At 46.7% G+C, this 25,797-nt stretch overlaps 1 protein-coding gene across 1 annotated transcript in view; it reads right to left on the reverse strand.

The window, feature by feature from the left end:
• The window catches only part of SEC11C (SEC11 homolog C, signal peptidase complex subunit), a 69,979-nt gene that overhangs the window by 24,904 nt on the left and 19,278 nt on the right, over nt 1-25,797 (reverse strand). The window contains exons 2-4 of the mRNA XM_068271855.1: nt 7,216-7,325; nt 4,500-4,649; nt 3,217-3,336 (exon numbers count right to left, since the gene is read on the reverse strand). Coding sequence (XP_068127956.1) covers nt 3,217-3,336; nt 4,500-4,649; nt 7,216-7,325 — 380 coding nt within the window. The remainder of the gene's footprint in view (nt 1-3,216; nt 3,337-4,499; nt 4,650-7,215; nt 7,326-25,797) is intronic.

Consider the following 25,797-nt stretch of genomic DNA (forward strand, 5'->3'; position numbering starts at 1 on the left):
TAAATGCAAAGAAAGGACATGCATACAAGCTGAAGGAGGACCTCTCCACAAATGACTCACAAGCTGTTTGGCGAGGGCTTAAAGCTGCAACCAATTACAAGCCCCCCCCCCCAAAGCGCACCTCCCAGCACTGGGCTGGCGGAAAACCTCAGCGACTTCTACTGCAGGTTCGAGAAGAAAGAGGCTCCTGCGAGGCTACAGGCTCCCATTACTTCACCCCATACCGCAGTACCACCTGGCCATAACTTGCCTCCCCCGGCCATAAGCGAGTCGGACGTGGCGTGCCACCTGTCCAGGATAAAGGCCAGGAAAGCCTCGGGCCCTGACGGAGTGTCTCCAGCCTGCCTGAAAACATGCGCTTAGCAGCTCGCTCCTATCCTCTCCTCCGTCTTCATCAAGTCCCTACAGTGTGGCAGAGTACCGGCATGCTTCAAGAGGTCCACTATCATCCCTGTACCCAAAAAGCAGGGCACGTCCGACCTCAATAATTTCAGGCCTGTCAACCTCACATCGGTCATAATGAAAACTTTCGAAAAGGCGGTCCTGCCACTCCTTAAACACAAAACAGAAACCCAACTAGACCCATACCAATTTGCATACAGGGCAAATAGGTCGACCGACGACGCCATTAACATCTGTCTGGAGCTTGTCTACAATCACCTCGACAAACCAAATTCACATGCCAGGGTCCTCCTCCTCGACTTCAGCTCAGCATTTAACACCATTAGCCCCCATATACTACTAGAGAATCTGTCTGAGCTCGGGGTCCACCCCACACTCCAACTGTGGATCAATGACTTCCTTACAAACAGATCCCAGGTGGTAAAGCTGGGCTCCACCTCCTCGCAATCAAAGACAACCAACACAGGGGCTCCACAAGGCTGCGTCTTGTCACCATTCCTGTTCTCCCTGTATACGAACAATTGCAGATCCTCAGCAAGCTCTGTCAAGGTAATCAAATTTGCAGACGACACCACCATAGTTGGCCTGATCTCCAATAATGACGAGCAGGCTTACCGCCATCAAGTGGAAAGGATTTGCCACTGGTGCAAGGAGAACAAGCTGGTCCTCAACAATGCAAAAACCGTTGAGATTATCATTGACTTTAGGAAACACGCCTCCTCGCCACCTCCACTGCACATTGGAGGAATGGTGGTGGAGAGTGTGCCCTGTGCCCGCCTCCTGGGCACCACCATCTCTAACACCCTGAAGTGGAAGGCTAACACGGTCTCCACCCAGAGGAAAGCCCAGCAGAGGCTTTACTTCCTTCGCCAACTGAAGAAGTTCGGCATGTCACAAAAACACCCGATGAACTTCTATACCATCGAATCCGTCCTCTGTTCTTCCATCCTTGTATGGTATGCTGGCTCCTCCGAAGGCGACAGACGCAAACTACAGAGGGTCACCAGGTCAGCGGAAAGGATAATCGGGAACACACTCCCTGCCCTGGACTTCCTCTACAATGCCAGACTACGCTCCAGAGCACTGAAGATTGCCAAGGTTTCCTCCCACCCTGGCCACCGATTTTTCAATCATCTCCACGTGGGGCAGAGGTATCTGAGGTACCGGTCCATCTCAACAAAGTCCACGAGACACAACAACAGCTTCTTCCCCTCAGCTGTAATTTCGCTGAACTCTATAAGCTCTGCCCTTTCTCTCCCCCCGTAGGCTGCCCCCCCCCCCCCCCCCCATGACTTTCTGCATATAAACCACCACATGGCTGATGTGTTTGGAAAGGTATTACGTATATGTTTGGAACCAGATGTGTTTGAAAAGTATTGTTCTTTGAGATGTTCTATGCTTTGTTGTCTCATATGTTTCTATGTACATGCCCTGTATTCTTGTGCCAAGCCCAATTCCGGGCACGACCCAGCCGTGTTTGGCGAAATAAATGCGATTCTGATCACGATTTTCAGTTTAAAACCAAAAATCGTTTAGCCCTACGCCTAACACTAAGCTCCTCCCTGTGGACAGTTAACACCAAGCTCTTTTCTGTGGATGCCTAACACTAAGCTCCCCCCTGTGGATGCCTAACACTAAGATCCTCCCTGTGGATGCCTAACACTAAGCTCCTCCCTGTGGATGCCTAACACTAAGCTCCTCCCTGTGGATGCCTAACACTAAGCTCCTCCCTGTGGATGCCTAACACTAAGCTCCTCCCTGTGGATGCCTAACACTAAGCTCCTCCCTGTGGATGCCTAACACTAAGCTCCTCCCTGTGGATGCCCAACACTAAGCTCCTCCCTGTGGATGCCCAACACTAAGCTCCTCCCTGTGGATGCCTAACACTAAGCTCCTCCCTGTGGATGCCTAACACTAAGCTCCTCCCTGTGGATGCCTAACACTAAGCTCCTCCCTGTGGATGCCTAACACTAAGCTCCTCCCTGTGGATGCCTAACACTAAGCTTCTCCCTGTGGATGCCTAACACTAAGCTCCTCCCTGTGGATGCCTAACACTAAGCTCCTCCCTGTGGATGCCTAACACTAAGCTCCTCCCTGTGGATGCCTAACACTAAGCTCCTCCCTGTGGATGCCTAACACTAAGCTCCTCCCTGTGGATGCCCAACACTAACCTCCCCACTGTGGACACCCAACACTAACCACCCTCCCTGCGGATGCCAAATACTAATCTCCCTTCTGTAGACACCTAATGCCACGTCCCCCTGTGGAACACTAAGCTCCCTCCTCTCAACACATAACAATGTATTCTCCTGCCTAACATTAAGTTCCTTCTCCACCTGACACCAACCCTCAGGATCTGACTAGATTATAGCCGAACCCTGTTGCTCTCCCCTCACACTAACCGGTCAGCCCTGGCATTATGAGAGTTCTGCTACAGTGTAACGTTCTGAGCATTCGGTTATGTCATAGCCATGCACCTGCACCCAAAGTAACCCCTCCCACAACTTTTGGCGCATCACAGCTGCAACATTGCCTTGTTTCCAAAATTAACACAGGCGTCGCTCGCACCCAAATCAACGGATCTGCTCTGCATGTCACAAATACAACCACTGAGAGGAGGAGGTAATTTGAACATTTCTAATAATTGCCTCTACTCTCTGATCAGCATATGTGACGATAATAAATCATTAGCAAAAAAAAAAAAAATAATCTTTTAGAGCCGCAACAAGAAATTCTGCTCTAAGCTCAGATTTTTTCAATGCCCCTCTGTTGCATTTCCTAGCTGCTTCTGGTTAATCAGCACCATCAACTCACCCTCTCGCCCTGCCCACAACGTCCTTCTTTTCCAGCCAGTTCTGGCCTTCTTTATATAGACCTCGGTCATCCACTTCATTGTTGTCTCCTTTGGTCAGGAACTTAATGTCTCCATTTTCTCTGAAAAACAACAAAGGGTTAGATTCGAGGCTAATAGAACGAACATAACTATAGACTTAGACACTGCATATAAGAAACTGGCCCCTCCTCCCCTTCATCTCCACTATACAAATAGGCCCCTTCTCCACTTCACCCCCACTATACAAATAGGCCCCTCCTCCACTTCACCCCCACAATACAAATAGGCCCTTCCTCCACCTCGCCCCCACTATACAAGTAGACCCCTCCTATCCCTCACTATACAAGTAGATCCCTCCCAAGTATGTTCAGTGAACTTAATGGTAAACAAGAGGAAGTCTGACCATTCCTTTGAGAGCCTCAAGCAGGCTAAATTGTGTCCAAAGAGCATAGCCCTGTTCGTCTGGCAAACCATTTGCACTGTTATGGTGGGTCTAGTGATTTTCTATTACAGCAGACATAACAAATGTATCAACATGAACTCCCTCTTAAAGTGACTCTGTAACAAAAATTACAACGTTTTTTCTACCATCCTACAAGTTCCTAAACCTATTCTAATCTGTTCTGGCTCACTGCAGCACTTTGTACTATCACGGTCTCCGTAATAAATCAATGTATCTTTCCCCTGTCAGACTTGTCGGCCTGTGTCTGGAAGGCTGCCAACTCTTCTGTGCTGGTCTGTTCCTCTATGCACACTTCAGTGTGTGTTTTATTTACATAAGCCAGCAGCTTCTCTGCTATCTTATCAGTGATAGAAGAGAGCTGGATAAAAATCCTCCTATGTTAGGCTGTGAAAGTAGCTGGCTGACACATACTGAGGAATTACAAACACAGGCACATGCAGAGCTGTCTGCAGGAAGCCTGTAATGTTCAGTGCATGAGAGAAGAAGTGGACAGAAGGTAAACACACAAATGATCTTTTGAGATTCAAAAGGAATGCTGTATACAGCCTGCTTGTGTATGGATGTATTTTCTATGTGTGGACATATTGTACATCAATCTACTTCCTGTTTTGGTGGCCATTTTGTTTGTTTATAAACAAACTTTTTAAAACTGTTTTTGACTACTTTTAATGCGGCGGGGAGCTGCGAAATTGTGACAGAGGGTAATAGGAGATGTCCCCTAACACACTGGTATGTTTACTTTTGTGCGATTTTAACAATACAGATTCTCTTTAAATGCTAATGAAAAAGGCAATACATTACTTTTCATGAACTTTGATGACCCTGTGAACTATGGGAATATCTCTTCCTTCCACTTTGAATACCACAATCTCTCCAGCTCGGATGGGGTCTTCCTGGAAGTTTGTTAGGAAGAGGAGGTCTCCCCGGTGGAAGGCGGGCTCCATGCTGCCACTGCGAGGGGGGACAAGTCAGACAGGCAACGTGTCATCTGCAATTCTACCAGACACAATCACATATGACAAAGTAACATTCTGAGTCAGTACTGAAAGCAACAGGATGCTGCCAGGGTCGGTTACTGTTGTGCCTCTTGTGTCCCCCTGCGGGGGTGAAACACGGCGATTGACGCTGAAAGCTGGCAAATGCTTTTCATCGAGATTCTGCAGGACGCCAGTTTTGAACCAGGCCAAAATCAGAATTAAACTTTTCTGATAAAAAAAAATTAAGAAATTCCCCCATAACAGCTGTATACTGTATATTAATGGATTATAGCTGCATCAATGGACAAGGGGTCAGCTAAAGCTGAATGGGTATATTAATAATATGCTGACTTGCTTTAAACCTGAGGTCCTTAAACCGTGTGCCGTCTCTGCCCTGAGTCACACATTTCCCTATTCTGTTTCTCCTGCTAATCGCTTCGCTCATCTGATCCAATGGCGCCAGAGGCGATCAGTGGCTTTCCCTCTCCCTCACTATTCCGCTAATACAGGTGTGTCAAACTCAAATACAAAGTGGGCCAAAATTGAACACTGGGACCTAGTCGTGGGCCAACCTCAATATCTACTGGTTACCTTCCTCCCTTATAAAGTTCCCAGGTGTCTAATAGCTCCACTCCAACCCCTATACAGTTCCTTGGTGTCTAGTAGTCCTCCCACCGATGGGTGAGACAGCTCCCTAGTGTTTAGCACTTCCCCCCTCCCTTCCCCATATGGCTTCCCTGGTGATTTAGGGCTTCACCTCCAATTTAGCTTCCCTGGAGGTCTAGAGCGGGCCAAACATAATGCAAAGTGGGGAAACCACTTGGGGGCCAAATTTAATGGCTGAGAACCAGACTTGGCCCACAAGCTGGAGTTGACATGTATGCCCTAGTGCCAGCTTTGCCTGATCGCATCATTACACACGGCTGGCAATAGGGGGTAGAGTAAGGGAGAGGAGAGGGCTCTAATCCCCGCCGGCTCCCAGGATCAGGTGAGACACATGATCGGCTTCCGCTGCTTTTAACTCTCACGCAGGTGAGGACACAGGACATAGGGGGCCATGAAGGAAGACACGGGACAAAGGAGGACACTGGGGACAGAGAAGGACACTGGGGACAGAGAAGGACACTGGGGACAGAGAAGGACACTGGGGACAGAGAAGGACACTGGGGACAGAGAAGGACACTGGGGACAGAGAAGGACACTGGGGACAGAGAAGGACACTGGGGACAGAGAAGGACACTGGGGACAGAGAAGGACACTGGGGACAGAGAAGGACACTGGGGACAGAGAAGGACACTGGGGACAGAGAAGGACACTGGGGACAGAGAAGGACACTGGGGACAGAGAAGGACACTGGGGACAGAGAAGGACACTGGGGACAGAGGAGGACACTGGGGACAGAGGAGGACACTGGGGATAAGGGTGGACACAAATAGTGATGAAGGAGGACAAGATACAAATTGGGACAAAAAGGGTGACATAGGATGACACGGGACAGTGAGTAAAATGGCAAACGTGCATTTTGGTAACTGTTTTTGTTGGGAAGGTGGGGGTGTCGCCTTGAAAAAAAAATTCTGAGTCATCATGGGTGCCTTGATTAAGATAAGTTTGAGAACCACTGCTTTAAACACATATCAAATAACCCCTTGATAAATAATACAGTCTATCATGTATTTTGTACCTGGAACAGATGTACCTACAGTTCACAGACCACTTCAGGCAAAGATGGATTGGCAGTGCAAGGTCGTTTGCGTCTGTCAATCTGGGAGCAGCTTCTGATGTCACAGCCACAGACTGCAATAGCCCCAGCCCCACCACTAGAAGCCCCACCCCTGCTATATCTCCTTTTGCTAGACTAAGGCTAAGCTCACAGTGAGGGATGTATTGCTTTTCCTGTAAAAGCAAAAACACAAAGGAACGGGAAAGTGGAGCTGCACATTTCCCACGTGTTGCATCGCATACAGTCAATGAAAACGTACGCTTCACTGTCACTGTTAACGCACGTTTTGCGCTAGCGTGGTGCACTGCAGTGTTACAAGCTGCGTTACAATGCGGTCATTATTCCGCACTGCAATGCGCCACTGCGAATGTAGCCACAGTCCTTGCCAGTGCCAATCCCCTTTTGAAAGCTCTGGATAACTGGCTGTCGCTTGGCTTTCTGTACAACTGCCCTGGAACCAGCATGCAGCCAGTGAAGTCAGAACATGTGATTTGTGTACTTGATCAACAGTCAGTAAGATGTGGTATGCAAATAATTCCAAGTTGATGCAAGATTATGCAAAACTTATATGCAAATTTATGCACCTTGAAAATGGACCCACAGAGTTCTACCTTGGCAGGATTCGATTGGACCATTTTCAAGCCACAAATTTGCATAGAAAATCTGCACAGTCCTGCATCAACTTGGAATTATTTGCTTCTCACTGACCTTCCCTAATAGCAAGCATTACATGTGGATTTTCTGTGCATGTTAAATACTTGTGTAGCTGGAGAGACACAGAGAAGCTGCAACAGTCCAATAAAACAGGCAGAAGCGGTACCTTAGTACGACCACGATGGGGCTCTCGCTACCCGTCATTACGATAAGGCCTTTCCATATCATGAGGGCAGACGACACTATCATGGCAAAATTCAGCACCTGATAGTATAGCTGTGGAGACACAAACAAGAGAGGCACTGTTACTTACAGCAAGGGGCGGAGCTTGTTTCATCAGTCTGATGTTAAACAAATCTTGCACAGGACAGAAGGAAAACAGAGAAATGCACCCTGTATGTATTTTGAGAGTTTAGCCTGTAACTCCCCCTCATCTGTGACTAATCACAAGTTGTAATTTGATCTTTCAATGCATCAGCTGGCTGCCTCAGCAGAGCAGCTTATTTTGTAAACACAGGATGTTAACCCTGTGTGTGCTTCCATAAAAGCAGGAAGTAGACACACCTCAAATTTATTGCAGGATTTGTAACAGCCATAGCCAAGAAATGTTTCTCTTTAAGGCCGGTTTCATACTGCAAACCAGCATCAGCAGCGCGTTGTGCCTGCCGCCAAAAACAGGCCTTCAGGAAGGGACACGCACTTGCAGTCACTTCCTGCTTCAGGGTATGCGGGAGTGCATGGAAGCGTATTGTAAAAATATGCCTCCATGCATGCGCGCCATGACGCCAACTTTAAAAAAACAAACAAACAAAAAAAAAAAAACGACGTCATCATAGACTAATATGATTTCCGGGCCAACGCAGATCCCGCACAGTAACGTTGTTCTGCGCAAGCGTTAGATTTGAAACTTCCAGTGCAGCGCACCGCAACGTGGGTTTAATTAGGCTGCGGTAGCAGTGGGGCAATTTGCCACACCGCGCCAGTGCGAAAGGCCCCTAAAGGCTATTATGCTGTTGCTTATCTTTTAGAGCAGAGAGGACATTCTGAGTTCAGGTCCGCTTTACAGGACACCCGAGGCGAAAATAAACGAATGAAATAAACGATTGTATCTATCTTCCTTCTCCTAAAAATGACTTAAGATATTCCACAGTTTTATTTAATGTTTAAATCTATTTTTTAAGTTTTAACTGTTTTATTGTTTTTGTTCAATGACACATTCATTGAAGTATGCCAGAGCTAAAATCTATGAACTTTTGACCCCTTTTATCTCTTTCCTGCTCTCAGAAGCCATTTTCTGCTAGGAAAGTGTTTTATAGTTGGAATGTCTTATCAGTGAGGTTCACACTGAAGTCACTTCCTGTCTGAGTCTGGACTGAGTCAGTCACTTACATACCTGATATTTAACTGTTTCGGGCAGAGAAAGAAAAAAAGGAGCACAGCATAGTTATTTGTGTGCTTAGTACTGTACATACCCATGTCTATCTCATCATGTAACCTCGGGTATCCTTTAATGGCACTCATATACATACAGTCCTGGACTACAAAATAAAAATGTTGCATCCTGATTTATTTTTTTTCAAAAAGAACATAAGTGGGTGAATTTGTGAAGACAGGCGCAGTAAAAACTGGAGTAAAAATGAAATAACCAGTCAGAATTATAGCCAAAGTTCAACAGCTGAAACCTGACTGGTCAAATCTAAAATAAATTCTTGGCAGTGTTCATGCAAATTTTATGGTAATTTATGCAGCCTCGAAATGGATTAATCAAGCCCAGCAGCTGCAGTACTTGGTCCATTTACAGGAGTCATAAAATTTGAATTGACTTGGGAATTACCAGTAGTAACAGGGTTGTTGCCACTATAATAGATCTAAATTAACTTAGCAGCTTCTTCATTCTGTGATTCCTTGTCCTATTTACGTAGACAAGTTAAAGGACACCTGAGGTGAAAATAAACTAATGAAATAAACAATTGTTTATATCCTCCTCCTCCTAAAAATAACTTTTTAAGATATTCCACAGTTTTATTTTATACTTAAATCTACTTTTTAAGTTTTAACTGTTATTGTTTTTGCTCAATGACACATTCATTGAAGTATGTGATATTGCAAGAGCAGAATATGCAGAAACGCTGGCACTGCAGTCAGGCCTAGTGCACACCGGAGCATTTCCGCTGCGGTTTGCGATCTGCTTGCGGGTGCGGATCCGCTAGGGTAATGTATTTCAATGGGCTGGTGCACACCAGAGCGGGAGGCGTTTTGCAGAAACGCATACTCCCGGGCTGCTGCAGATTTTGGATTGCGGATGCGTTTCTGCCTCAATGTTAAGTATAGGAAAACCACAAACCGCTCTGAAAAACGGCAGTTCAGAGCGGTTTGCCAGGCGGTTTTTGTTACAGTAGCTGTTCAGTAACAGCTTTACTGTAACAATACATGAAATCTACTACACCAAAACCGCTAGACAAAACCGCAAAACGCCAGCTGAAACGCTGCAGAAAAATAAGAAAAAGCGTTTCAAAATCTGCTAGCATTTTGCGGATCTGCTAGCGGTTTTTGGTGTGCACCAGGCCACACTGTCCTCTGATGAGTGCAAGGGAGGAAGGGGGGAGGGGGCAGCACTGTTACAAACAACCAGGTATGGTGTAATAAGAATCTTTAGTGTGCTCAGGCATAAGTCACATCTAGATGCAGGAAGGAGAAGAAAAGGGCCGGCACTGCTGTCATTCACCTTATACGGAGGCAGCCTCCGTAGAAGCGCATAGCGCGAAACGGCCAATCAGGCTCCTCAGTCTCTAAACCCACCGCACCTCGTCCACTCCGGGTATGTGCCATCCTTTGCTATTTATGCACGTTTTTATCATGTTCAGTATGATTAATCACAAAATAAAGTGAATGACAGCAGTGTCGGCGCCTTTCATCTCCTTCCTGCATTCACTGAAGTATGCCAGAACTGAAATCTATGAACTACTGACCCTTTTTATCTCTTTTTTGCTCTCAGAAGTCATTTTCTGCTAGGGAAGAGTTTTATAGTTGTAATTTCTTATCAGTGAACGATTCACCCGTCGGATCGAGTCAACTTATGTACAAAGGACGTAGTTCAGATATCAGGTATGTGTACAAAAATTTGTCAAACCGTAAAAAGACTTGTGTTGAGTTACATGTTGGTGATGAAAGCGGAAGTGTCGTATTGCAAGTGGAGACGTAAAACGTGTTGCACCTACGGAAGTCTTTTTCAACTTAGCATGTGTACAGAGATCATTGAACAACTCGTCGCTATACTCATCACAAACGATATGTTAATTACTGGGTCGTTCGTCTCATCGTCCATATGTATAACAATCGTTTGTAGGTCAAGACAATATTTTCCCGTCCGTCTTCCATCACATCAAATTGTTGGTCTGTTGGTGGTTGTTTGAACTAAAAGGCTTCGGTTGAGCATGTGTATGAGCCCTTACATACCTGATGTTTAACTTTCAGGCAGAGAAAGAAAAAAAAGGAACAAAGCATAGTTATTGGTGTGCTAGGCACTGTATATACCCATGTCTATCTCATCATGTCACGTCACCTCGGGTATCCTTTAAGTATGCAGACTACACAGTAGCTAAGCATCTAATAATGGTGAGTTACTGCTGTCCGCAGCCTCCAGGGGAATAATGGACCCCTTTAATAAGCCGTGCACAGTCAGGCAGAAGAGTTGGCTGGCCTCAGACTGAAGGATGAATAGGCTGAGGCACAGGCCAAGTGTGAGAGGACTCCACCTCAGAACTTCAGCTGCCGGATCGTTATTTCTCACGGATAGCGCTGGGCAGGCCAGGCCGGCCCGCACTAACCTCTTGGACGACGGTTACAAGCGTTTCCACTGCCAAGAGCGTTTCCCAGGAAACCGGCGTCAATCCAGGCCAACGGAGCTTATTAGTTGTGGGCTTTATAGCTGGACTCCCGGGCCGGAACATGAAAGACTCGATAAAGATCAACAGCTGCCTACACATAAAATCACCCACACTCACAGCGCAAAAAACAAACATCCTCCGGTTAGGCAGAGCCTATAATGCTACCTACACAGCAAGAGATAAAATCGTATGAATATGAAAAATCGTTCCATGAACAAAGCCAAAGGAAAATCTGATGGGAACTACGGCAGAAGATTGCAACCGATAATGACCACATCTGCAGAGAATTCAGTACGAGTACAGCAGCCCCCCAACCCCTCTTGGCGAGAGCATTGTTCTACCCACTTACATCTCCCGCTATGTGATGTCAGTCCAGCACCCTCACACCAACGCAAATCTCAATGCAAAAAAAAAAAAAAACACCACATGCGAAAAAACTGCACGTTTTCTGCGAAAAGCTGAAAAGTGGGGATGTTGCGGCCTGGCAGAAAGGGACAGTTAAATGGATTTTTTGTCATGATTTATATTCTGAAATGTATCACTGGTGGTGACATCTTTAGTCCTGTCAGGTGATGTGTACGGAATGTTCGTTACTGAGAGTTCTATGCACTGAAGGAGATATTACTTGCTTGGCAGTTGAGGTTCACAGACAGCAAACTGTCAGGATCATGGTACTGACATCACACTGTGGGAGGGGTTTCACCACAATATCAGCCACACAGACCCCCCTGATGATCTATTTGAGAAAAGGTAAAGATTTCTTGTGGGAAAGGGGATATCAGCTACTGATTGGGATGAAGTTCAATCCTGGGTTAATGGGAACCTAAACTGAGAAGGATATGGATTTTTCCTTTTAAAATAATACCAGTTGCCCGACTCTCCTGCTGATCCTGTGTATCTAATACTTTTAGCCACAGCCCCTCAACAAGGATGCAGATCAGGTGTGTGATTCAGCCACTACTGCAGTGAAAGAAATCAGCAGGACTGCCAAGCAACTGGCATTGTTTAAAAGGAAACATCCATATCCCTCTCAGTTGTATACCAGGGGTCTCAAACTCAATTTACCTGGGGGGCCGCAGGAGGCAAAGTCAGGATGAGGCTGGGCCGCATAAGGGATTTCACAATCGCGGCACATCGCCGCCTCTGCCCGCCCCTCTCACTCTTCCTTCACAGAGAGGGGCGGGGAGAGGCGGCGATTGACGTCAGGAGGGGCAGAGCTGAAGCTGAAAGCTCTGCCCCTTCCAGGAAATGCCGGCGGATTCTGCCGGGGGCTCTGCAGCCCTCATTTAGCGGCGGGGATGCGCAGATTACTTGGGAGCACTGAAGCGAACTATAAGGAAGCTTTTGCCGGCGAGGGCCACAAAATATTGTATCGAGGGCCGCAAATGGCCCGCGGGCCGCGAGTTTGAGACCCCTGATGTAGACCAATAATAATGAGCATTAGTTATTCATATCAAGCGATAACAAACGTTCACTCTATTCAAACTACTCACGTGTGGCTTATTTAAGTACTTCCAAGTACTAATTTTCACGATTTTGCCAACGATCTGAATCTGTGGCCTGCTGAATTCAACTATGGCCCGTCGCCGTTTACTGCAAACCGTCTGAGACCACTCATTTTTCGAACAATGGTGATCGAGCGGGAGTACACCATTGTTTTTCTGATTTTGTTTTATATGTGACAGGTTCGCTTTAAAAACGCTCGCTCACACCGTCGTAACCCCTCTTGAACCGCACACACCGCGGCCGAACAAGTGCCATAGAAATGGGAAAATAAGACACATGAAGGTGAAGTGCTAGACTATTTTTTAAACAGTGGAAACAAGCTTTGTAAATCTTGCAGTAACTAGGCGGGAGCGCTTGTGTCAGGCACTTCGGAACAGCACCGTGGGGACGGCAGTGGAAAAGGCATAGAAAAACAATACAAAGCACTCCAACGCTCCCTGCATTGTAATGTGACTAAATACATCAGGAAAATGAAAGCCGGCCTGCTGAGACTCGAGGAAATGCTAAGAGGCCTGTGACAGATCACTTCGTACGCAGTCAAATCATACGGGGCCTTAATCAAAGCGCATGCGACGGGCTCAGCGCAGCCGGCCGCCACACACAGGGCCGGGGATGGAAAATGAGCATGCAGTAACAGGGAAATATAATATATTTCACACAGGGAGCGGTAAACAGTGCATGTGGAGGATTTACAAAGACCAGAGCCGGAAACAGCGGCCTAAAAATAGAATGGGGCAAATCACATTTCATGTTCTTTTTTTGAAGCTAGGAATCCTGTTGTCATGGGAAACGGTCGGCTTTCCTGAGATTGTACAGCCTGAGGACTGGTATACACGGGGCTTTGAGTTCAGTTTGCTTTTGGACGTCTACCTCAGCTCAAACTGTAGAAAAAGGTCTATGTACATCTGGAAAAGCTGAGGGTAACAGACCTGCAAAGTACATATAGAACACTATGGGGAAGACTGGCTGGGAAGCAGCATCCCAGTACCTCTCCTGCTACTAGCTACCTCTTACTGGCTTCAGGGTTCTCCCTTACAGGGAATCTGAAGTGAGTAAAATTATTTAAAATAAACACATGACGTTGCTGCAAATGAATATTACTTACCTTGCCATCAGTTCCTCTCAGAAGCTCAACATTTTCTTCTTACAGTGATCCCTTCCAGTTCTGACAATATTTTGTCAGAACTGAAATATACCAGTTGCTGTCAGTTAATACATCAGCAGCTGTCAGTTACAACTGAATGTGCAAGGTAAGGTCCATGTTTCCCTATGGTTCAAGTGGGTGATATTACAGTTTAACAGTGTGCTGACCAAGAAGCGGTTATGGGGTAATGGCCATTTTTAAAATGGAGGACGGAGAATTCCATTCATCACAGTGGACAAACAGGACGCAGGAGAGGAGAAAGATTGAGGAGTAGACTACACAGGAGGTAAGTATGACCTGTGTATGGTTATTTTGACTTTATTTTCAGTTCAGGTTGTCTTTAAAGGGAACCTGAAGTGAGTAAAATTATTTAAAATAAACACATGACGTTGCTGCAAATGAATATTACTTACCTTGCCATCAGTTCCTCTCAGAAGCTCAACATTTTCTTCTTACAGTGATCCCTTCCAGTTCTGACAATATTTTGTCAGAACTGAAATATACCAATTACAGTCAGTTATATATCAGCAGCTGTCTGTTACAACGGAATGTGCAAGGTAATGTCCATGTTTTCCTATGGCTCAGGTGGGCGATATTACCATTTAACAGTGTGCTGACCAGAAAGCGGTTATGGGGTAATGGCCATTTTCAAAATGGAGGACAGAGAATTCCATTGCTCACAGGGGACAAATGGGATGCAGGAGAGGAGAAGGAGATTGAGAAGTAGACTACACAGGAGGTAAGTATGACGCATTTATGTTTATTTTGACTTTTAATTTTCAGTTCAGGTTCTCTTTAAGGTGCTCATTAATGGTACAATCTCCCAAACGATCAACCACAATGCTTGGGACCCCCTGCAAAGCGCAACGCATCGGAGGCTGCCACACACATGATGGATCCAGCAGCGGCGGTCGTTATAGGCCGCCTTGGGCGGGTTTCATTTAGCGCGAGTACAAGCCTTTAGGCCCAAGTGCAAAAATCCAGTTCTTGAACGTTTCTGCTTGTGTGAAGAGAACAGGAATGCAAAAAAAAAAAATGTATACAAAACATGTTGCTATGTAATCTCCCCCTTTGTTTTTTTGCGTTTTTTTTTTTTTTTTTTTTACTAATGAATCATCAGAAAAGTGCAAACACTATTGCACTGCGAGACAGGGCTGTGGAGTCGGGACAAAAATCATCCGACTCCATCTCTGGCTCCTCAGCTTATGAAACCTCCGACTCCAGGTATCCAAAAATTGCTCCGACTCCTCAGCCCTGCTGTGAGATGCAAGCGATCGCGCACAAACTGCCCTGAAATGGATTAAAAAAAGAAGAAAAAAAGCTTGGTGTAAATAAGGAAGAAAAAAAAAACCACAGCGTGTTTGTGAACGATCGCATTTTCCTGCAAAAAAAGGCCCTAAAAACCTTCAGAACTGCAGATCAAACACAGAAAATAAACATCTGCGAGGCAATGTGGGGAGCTGTGTAGTCAGCCTTTATTAGTCTCATCTGAAAGCTTTTTCTCTGACACGAGGTGCGCTTTAATAGAGGCGTTCGTTTGTTTTCCCACATATAAAGTGACAGACGTTTAAAATGTGACAATTCTATGAGAGCCTCATGATGAGTGATTGCACAAATGACTAAAATGAATGAATCTATGAATCTCACTATGCAGCATCCGTTCAACGCGAGTTTACAACCCATCTATACTTCCCTGGGGTCAAAATAATCCCTGTCAATCATATTAAAGGACAAGTAAAGCAGGAGTGATATATTGACTGCCATAGTTATTTCCTCTTAAACAACCCCAGTTGCCTGGCAGCCCTGCTGATCTATTTGGCTGCAGTAGTGTCTGAGTCACACCAGAAACAAGCATACCGCTAATGTTGTCAGATATGACATCAGAAACACCACAAGCTGCAGGCTTGTTCAGGGACTATTGCTAAAAGTTTTAGCGGCACAGAATCCGCAGTACAGCCAGGCAATTGGTATTGCATATAAGGAAATAAATATGGCAGCCTCCAAATACTTCTCACTTCAGTTGTCCTATAACGTGTACTTCAGCCGAAGCTTAGGTACACAAGCCCCCCTCCCCCCCCCCCCCACCCTGCCTCGTAACATACTCCCTGCTGGAAAGGAAGTATGTCACTAAGATTCCCGGGTTCCCAGTTGTATCTGCGTCGTTCCATGCATGCGTACAGTACACACGTTAAAAATCAATGCGTCGCCCATTGACGTACGTTATTTCTACCGCAGCAGTACCGTGGAAGTCCGATGGTAATGCGCTGCTGACTTTGCAACAGCTTGGCGATGAATTGGCCCAAATCCTGCGCAAAAATCCGTCACTAGGGGGAGCCGTGCAGAACAGAAGAGGTCTGCGGTCACCAAGGGAGCCATGGATTAGGTGAGACACACTCCAGACACTGCTAAAAATTACCATATACACAGGGGAGCTGGATGTGGGGGGGGGGGGGGGACAGAATGAGCAGGACACACTGGGGACAGAAGGGGACACAAAAGGACAGCACCAATTTGGAGAGAACATAGACGCTCCTAGAACATGGACACACCAGATTTAGTATATACAGTATTTTTTCCCCTGGCTTTTAACCTTTAAACCTAGGTGCGTCTTATATGCCGGTGCGTCTCATATTCGGTGGAAAATACGGTAGCAACTTGTTTGTCTCTTGCTGGAGTGGAAGTGAGAAGCTGCGAAGTCTTCCTTTTATGAACGACAATATTCCTTTTCTACAAACACTTTCTATGCATAAATCGTATAAAACTATTTCATTAAATACATAAATTAACCGCGCCTGTCCGTGCGCTGAAATCTCTGAGCGCCACTAAGTAATCCTTTACCAGCAAGAATCAACAATAGTAAAATGTAAATATACGAGAATAAGATCTGGTAGGATTGGCGCCTGCGACCGCCTGCAATACATATCTGCCTACAGACCGCTCTGAATGCCGCCGACGCGCCGTCCCAGACGCAGGACACTCGTGAGAGATAATGTCACAGGAGCCGTAAAAGAAAAATGTGGCCGCGCGCTGTCTATTAATAATCTGTTTTATGGCGTTATGGACTTGAGCAATGTAGCGTTTTACATAGCGGCGTGACAGCATGGCGGTTTATTGATTCCAAATGTGTTAAAGTTAATGAAAGTCTGCAAATCCACGCAAAGTGCCTGTAATCGCGGATAATAAGGTTTAATTATCTGGAGATCGACGCGCGTCTTCATTCTGCCGCGCCGCACGTAGGATGATGTGTAAATAAGTTTAACGCAGGCATTAGTGAGATGAATACATGAATTTATTTAGCCAGTCTGTGCCGCGGAGCAATCATAACACAGGGGGAGGGGACTCATCAAGCAAGACGCGGATGGGATCGGCCGTCTAACCGCCATAAATCCGACGGTTAGAGGTTTACTATAGGGAATGTAAAGTAAGTGGAATATGGAAGGAGTTATTGCTGATGTCCTTTTAAAAATGATAAATACATGGCTGCTGTAATAATGGCCCTTCTAGCTTTACATTTTACTAGGCTGACCCCTCCCTTTCAGTCGTTTTACTTAAAGGACAACTGAAGCGAGAGGGATACGGAGGCTGCCATATTTATTTCCTTTTAAACAATACCAGTTGCCTGGCAGTCTTGCTGATCCTCTGCTTTTCATGCTAGGTACACACGATACAATTCTCTGGCAGATTTACCTGCCAGATAGACTATTTCCAACATGTCCGATCTAATTACTGATCGATTTTTCATAGAAGTGAACGGAAAATCGATCGGAAATCAGATTGGACCTATTGGAAATGGTCGATCTGGCAGGTAAATCTGCCGGAAAATTATATCGTGTGTACCTAGCATAATACTTTTAGCCATAGACCCTGAACAAGCATGCAGCAGATCAGGTGTTTCTGACATTGTTGTCAGATCTGACAAGATTAACTGCATGCTTGTTTCAGGTACAATTCAGACACTACTGCAGCCAAATAGATCTCAGTTAACTTCTTGCAGACTGCTACATGCCAACTGGCGTGAACGCGGCGGCAGCCCCAGGACCACTCCAGGCCAATTGGAGTGAACGATTTCTTATGGAGCTTGCAGGAGATTCCTTGTGCCAATGCGCTGCGCTCCGCCTTCAGTCTCCCAGCGGCACTCGGAGACTGTTAGGTGGCGAAACCGCCGTCTATAAACATTGTACAGCGCAGCGATCTACAGCAGCGCTATACTGGGGACAGCCATGTGACACGGCTGTCCCACTGGAAGACACTGAAGTGATCGGCTGTCATAGGCTGAATTGGCTGGCTGGCGGGGAGGGAGGGATATAAAATAAATTTAAAAAAAAAAAAAAAGTGAAATTAATTCAAAAATGTATAAAATAAATATTTATTAAAACAACAACAACAACAACAACAAACACCTGGGGGTTGATCAGATCCCACCAACAGAGAGCTCTGTTGGTGGGGAGAAAAGCGGGGGCGGAGCGGGGGGGGGGGGGGGGTAAAACTTGTGTGCTGAGTTGTATGGCCCTGCAGCTAGGCCTTAAAGCTGCAGTGGCCCAATTAGTATAGTAAAAAATGGCCTGGTCACTAACACCGTGGTCCTCAAGTGATTAACGTTCCCTTTAAGTTCATCTGTCAGCAGGCATGCCTCCTCCTGTGTCCTGTTCCCTTCATCGTCACCAGGGGTGTGTGTATCCTGAGACCCAGGAGTCCATTGGTAGTCGGGAAATCAAATGCTTCTACCAAGGAGCACCTGTCCAAGCCCTCTTCACCGAGAGCTTTCCAGAAATCTATCAAAATTGCAATCAGGTGAACACACTTTGCTGCATCAATCTCTGGCAGATTCGGTGTGGAAGCGATCTCTGGCAGAAGGTATAGAAATGATTTGACAGAGGGCTGCTGTGGGCCGTGCACACCACTAGTGGAGAGGAAAATTGATTTGCCCAGGCAAGTATACATCGCCCGTCCATTATCAGACCCATTACTTGGGACCGGCAAGTGCTCAGCAATCAATGCTTATAAATCCACTTTAAGCTATTCTCTCATCCACTTACACACTATAAATCCTGTCACATAAAATCATCTTTGGTAGTCACTGGACAGGCATGTTTGCTGTGATTACTGTACTGCACCACACGGTGCCCTATGGAGACAGGAGGATGACCAGGCTGTATAACAGAAGCCATATAGTAGATTTCTAACATGGTGAATTGCTGAAGACAAAGCAGCTAAGGCCCAGTTCACATTAGCGTTTTTTTTTTTTTGCGGAACGTAACCGGAACGTATACTGTACAAACAGAACGGATGTGAAAGGATCCAATGTTAACCCATGGATCCATTCACATGCATCCATTGGTACGGATTAATTTCGTTGTTCCGTTCCCCGAACCTAAAAAAATGCTGCAGGCCCTAATTTTCCGGACCGTTCTGCCCAACAGGACGAATGTGGACAAAAAATGCTGCAGCATTGGGGCCATAGAAAACAGAACGTTTCTTCACACTAGTAACGAAACAGACCGTTCCACGGGGGATGGGGGCATGTGCCGACGGGAACCTGAGCGACGGGAGGGTGAGGGGAGGGTGCAGCAGCCGGGCGGGTGGGTGAGGGAGGGTAAAATACACACCTAATACTCTTTTGAAGCCGGCGGTAGAGGCTTTCGTCTTCTTCCGCGTCATGTGACTACATGATGCGTCATGTGACTACATGATGCGTCATGTGACTACATGATGCGTCATGTGACTAGTCACATGACGCGCTGTGTAGTCACAGCGCAAGAAGAGGAAGCTTCTGCCGTCGGCTGAAAAAGAGCATTGGGTATGTATTTGCCTGCAAACTGAGTGAAAACTGATCCGATCGATCGTTGTTAAGATCCGGTTTCACTCACCATTTGGCAGTGTGCACAGAGCCATCCGGATCCGGTGATGCTGAGACCGGATCCACTCACCGGATCCGTTTGGCTCAAAACGCTAATGTGAACTGGGTCTAAAAGAGGAACTTTATCCCAGGATTGAACTTCATTCCAATCAGTAGCTGATACACCCTTTCCCGCTGGAAATATTTGACTTTTTTTCAAATAGATCATCAGAGGATCTGTATGACTGATATTGTGATGAAACCCCTCCCACAGTGTGATGTACAGTTTGCTGTCTGTGAACCTTGTTGCATTGTGGGAAATAACGGCTGTTTCCAATTGCCAAGCAAGCAATATCTCCATCTGTGCATAGAACTCTCAGTAATGAACATTCTGTACAGATCACCCGGCAGAACTAAAGATGTCACCACTAGTGATACATTTCAGAAGGTAAGTCAGGGAGAGGAAAGATTTTACAATGGACACTGACTAAATAGTCTATAAATTAATATTGTAAAAAATAAGCAATTTTATTCATTATGTTATTTTCCCTACAGTTCCTCTTGGAAGAGGGGTTTACCTGTACAGACTATCCACCTTAAAAAAAAAACCAGAAAGCTACTGTTTGTACACAGCGTAACTGTGCTCTCTCTGCGTGTCTCTCACCCCTCAAGAGCTGTAGTGATAAGAAACATTCACACCACACACACACACCAGGCTGAGAGGAAGCCTTGCTGTAACACACACACACACACACACACACACACACACACACACACACACACACACCCCAGGCTGAGAGGAAGCCTTGCTGTAACACACACACACACACACACACACACACACACACACACGGCTGGGAGGAAGCCTTGCTGTAACACACACACACACACACACCAGGCTGACAGGAAAGTTTGCTGTAACACACACACAGACAGACACACACACACACACACCAGGCTGAGAGGAAGCCTTGCTGTAACACACACACACACACACACACACACACCAGGCTGAGAGGAAGCCTTGCTGTAACACACACACACACACACACCAGGCTGAGAGGAAAGCTTTGCTGTAACACACACACCTGGCTGGGAGGAAGCCTTGCTGTAACACACACACACACCAGACAGAGGAAGCCTTGCTGTAACACCAGGGCCGGATTTGTACTCTTTACCGCCCTAGGCCACTGTCACCAGCCGCCCCCTTCAGTATAGGTAGCCAGATGACCCCTCCCCTTTCCTCTAGTATATGTAGCCAGATGACGCCTCCCCTTTCCCTATAGTATATATAGCCAGATGACTCCTCCCCCCTTTTCCTCCAGCATAGGTAGCCAGATGACTCGCTTAATCCCTTCTTTTCCCACCCCTCTTTCAGTATAGGTAGCCAGCTCGCCTTCACACCACAGCAGCAATTAGTGTCACTCATTTCTCAGCTCGTCTCCAGTGCAGAAGCTTCCTCTTCCTTTCCATCTCCAATGCTGTCCATAGCCGCCGGCCACAATGCAAAAGTGCACGGAGAGCAAGATGACTGCTGCACAAGCGTCTAGCAGCAGAGTACCGCAGTCAGGTGCTCGCCTGATCTCCCTGCATTGCAGCATTTGCAAGCTTGCAAATTCTGCACCAGTTTAGCCTGCTGCTTTGGTGCCCTTCCTCCTGTGGTGCCCTAGGCCATGGCCTAGGTGGCCTTGGCCTAAATCCGGCCCTGTGTAACACACCAGGCTAAGAGGAAGCCTTGCTGTATACACACGCCAGGCTGGGAGGAAGCCTTGCTGTAACACACACACACACACACACACACACACCAGGCTGAGAGGAAGCCTTGCTGTATATACACACACACACACACACACACACACCAGGCTGGGAGGAAGCCTTGCTGTAACACACACACACACACCAGGCTGGGAGGAAGCCTTGCTGTAACACACACACACACACCAGGCTGAGAGGAAGCCTTGCTGTATATACATACACACACACACACACACACACACACACACACACACACACACACACACACACACACACCAGGCTGGGAGGAAGCCTTGCTGTAACACACACACACACCAGGCTGGGAGGAAGCCTTGCTGTAACACACACACACACACACACACACACACACCAGGCTGGGAGGAAGCCTTGCTGTATACACACACACACACACACACCAGGCTGGGAGGAAGCCTTGCTGTAACACACACACACACACACACACACCAGGCTGGGAGGAAGCCTTGCTGTATACACACACACACACACACCAGGCTGAGAGGAAGCCTTGCTGTATACACACACACACACACACACACACCAGGCTGAGAGGAAGCCTTGCTGTAACACACACACACACACACACACACACACACACACACACACACACACACACACCAGGCTGGGAGGAAGCCTTGCTGTAACACACACACACACACACACACACCAGGCTGGGAGGAAGCCTTGCTGTATACACACACACACACACACACACCAGGCTGGGAGGAAGCCTTGCTGAAACACACACACACACACACACACACACACACACACCAGGCTGAGAGGAAGCCTTGCTGTATACACACACACACACACACACCAGGCTGGGAGGAAGCCTTGCTGTAACACACACACACACACACACACACACACACACACACACACACACACACACACACACACACACACACCAGGCTGAGAGGAAGCCTTGCTGTATACACACACACACACACACACACACACACACACCAGGCTGGGAGGAAGCCTTGCTGTAACACACACACACACACACACACACACACACCAGGCTGAGAGGAAGCCTTGCTGTAACACACACACACACACACACACACCAGGCTGGGAGGAAGCCTTGCTGTAACACACACACACACACACACCAGGCTGGGAGGAAGCCTTGCTGTAACACACACACACACACACACACACACACACACACACACACACACACACACACACACACACACACACACACCAGGCTGAGAGGAAGCCTTGCTGTATATACACACACACACACACACACACACACCAGGCTGAGAGGAAGCCTTGCTGTAACACACACACACACCAGGCTGAGAGGAAGCCTTGCTGTAACACACACACACACACACACACACACACACACACACACCAGGCTGGGAGGAAGCCTTGCTGTAACACACACACACACACACACACACACACACACACACACACCAGGCTGGGAGGAAGCCTTGCTGTAACACACACACACACACACACACACACACACACACACACACACACACACACCAGGCTGAGAGGAAGCCTTGCTCTATACACACACACACACACACACACACACCAGGCTGGGAGGAAGCCTTGCTGTAACACACACACACACACACACACCAGGCTGGGAGGAAGCCTTGCTGTAACACACACACCAGGCTGGGAGGAAGCCTTGCTGTAACACACACACACACACACCCCAGGCTGGGAGGAAGCCTTGCTGTAACACACACACACACACACACACACACACACACCCCAGGTTGGGAGGAAGCCTTGCTGTATATACACACACACACACACACACACACACACACACACCCCAGGCTGGGAGGAAGCCTTGCTGTAACACACACACACACACACACACACACACCAGGCTGGGAGGAAGTCTTGCTGTAGAGCTGTCATTTTCCCCTAAAGCGGCTTTGTTAGGTGAAGATCAGGATTGTCAAGCAGACGCAAGTGAGCAAATAACACAGAAAGGTTACACGGCAAGACTAACAGGATTTGATAGCGAGGGTTTCAAAAATGCTCCAGGCAGTGAACTTATTTCTCATCATTTTCATTAGAGATGATCAAAAAGATGCTGATTATTCAGAGCTGATGTAATTTTATGCCAATCTATGCTGCTTGCAAACTACCCAATCAAATACACCGTAAATGGACATGAACTCTTGCACAGGACAAAGGGAACACAGAGAAATGCACAATGTGGGTCTATAAGGGTGTTTTTGGCAGAGTTTTGGGATTGCCGGCAATTCCCACAAATGCTTTGCCAATGAAAGTGAGCGGGGGGGGGGGGGGGGGGGGAACCCATTAGTGCAACTGCGATCAGGAGTAATCAAAAAGGACATGCAGCATTTTGAGCGCTCGATGCAAAAAATATAAGCACTGCGTAAATCGCTTATCAAAGCGATTATGCAACACTTTGGGGGAGGGGGGGGGCAGGCGATTACCTTTTAATAAAACTTTATTATACTTCTCTGTATTCGCATCTTCCGTCCATAGCCCCGCCCTCTAAAGGAAGGCACTTCTCTGATTGGTCATAGAGAAGCACCTATGACCTCTTCCTTTAGGGGGCAGGGCTACGGACGGAAGGACAACTGGTAAGTATAATAAAGTTTTATTTAAAAAAAAAAAAACACAAATCGTAAGTGCTATACAGAGCTTCCAGGCGTCGGGGGAATCGCGATGCCCTAGGAATCATTGCACACAGCGCTGTGGTGATTTTAAAGCGCTGCAGCGGTTCCTAGAGGGTTCCAGGCCTTACTGCATTTAGAGAGTTTAGCCTGACTAATTTCCCTCACCTGAGTCTAATCACAAGTTGTAATTTGATCTCCCAGCTGTGTCAGCTGACTGCCATGGCAGAGCAGCTAATTTGTAAACACAGGATGTTAAACCCATGTCTTCTTCCATGAAAGCAGGAATAAGACACACTGCAGATTTATTGCATGAATTGTATCAGCTGTAACAAAAATGTTTTTCTTTAAAAGGTTATTATGCTGTTGCTTATCTTTTAAAGCAGAGAGGAAGTTCCCAGGACTATTATTATGAAAGAACCTCCCTCCTAAAGCTGGCCATACACTTATAGATTTTCACCCAATGTTACAAAACGATTGATTCCTCTACGAAAACAATCGATTCAGAAGGGATTGATTCTTACCATACACTGCATATTAATTCCCAATATATTCCAGCAGGGAATCTATTGAAATCCGATCGAGCTGCAGAGTTGCCCTGCTCCATGCATTGCAAAGCTATAGGCCATCTATCTGCCATTCCTCTAGCCCCGCCCCTGATTGTTTTAACCACTTGAGGACCACAGTCTTTTCGCCCCTTAAAGGGATACTGTAGGGGGTCGGGGGAAAATGAGTTGAACTTACCCAGGGCTTCTAATGGCCCCCCGCAGACATCCTGTGCCCGCGTAGCCACTCACCGATGCTCCGGCCCCGCCTCCAGTTCACTTCTGGAATTTCAGACTTTAAAGTCTGAAAACCACTGCGCCTGCGCAGCTGCCTCCTCGCTCCCGCTGATGTCACCAGGAGTGTATTGCACAAGCCCAATATGGTCTTTGGTCTGCGCAGTTTGCTCCTGGTGCCATCAGCGGGAGCGAGGACACGGCAATGCAGGCGCAGTGGTTTTCTGACTTTAAAGTCAGAAATTCCAGAAGTGAACCGGAGGCGGGGCCGGAGCATCGGTGAGTGGCTGCGCAGGCACAGGATGTCTGTGGGGGGCCATTAGAAGCCCCAGGTAACTTCAACTCATTTTCCCCCGACCCCCCTACAGTATCCCTTTAAGGACCAGAGCCTTTTTCTCCATTCAGACCACTGCAGCTTTCACGGTTTATTGCTCGGTCATACAACCTACCACCTAAAGGAATTTTACCTCCTTTTCTTGTCACTAATACAGCTTTCTGCTGCTATTTGATTGCTGCTGCGAGTTTTAGTTTTTATTATATTCATCAAAAAAGACATGAATTTTGGCAAAAAAATGACTTTTTTAACTTGCTGTGCTGACATTTTTCAAATAAAGTAAAATTTCCTATACATTTGAGCGCGAAAGTTATTCTGCTACATGTCTTTGATAAAAAAAAAACCATTCAGTGTATATTTATTGGATTGGGTAAAAGTTATAGCGTTTACAAACTATGGTGCCAAAAGTGAATTTTCCCATTTTCAAGCATCTCTGACTTTTCTGCGCACCTGTCAGGTTTCATGAGGGGCTAAAATACCCCCCAAATGACCCCATTTTGGAAAGAAGACATCCCAAAGTATTCAGTGAGAGGCATGGTGAGTTCATAGAAGATTTTATTTTTTGTCACAAGTTAGCGGAAAATGACACTTTCTGACAAAAAAAAAGAAAAAAAAAAGGTTTCCATTTCTTCTAACTTGCGACAAAAAAAAATGAAATCTGCCACAGACTCACTATGCTCCTCTCTGAATACCTTGAAGTGTCTACTTTCCAAAATGTGGTCATTTGTGGGGTGTGTTCACTGTCCTGGCATTTTGGGGGGTGCCTAATTGTAAGCACCCCTGTAAAGCCTAAAGATGCTCATTGGACTTTTGGCCCCTTAGCGCAGTTAGGCTGCAAAAAAGTGCCACACATGTGGTA

Source organism: Hyperolius riggenbachi, chromosome 1 (genome assembly GCF_040937935.1).
Source record: "Hyperolius riggenbachi isolate aHypRig1 chromosome 1, aHypRig1.pri, whole genome shotgun sequence".
Taxonomy (NCBI): Eukaryota; Metazoa; Chordata; class Amphibia; order Anura; family Hyperoliidae; genus Hyperolius; species Hyperolius riggenbachi.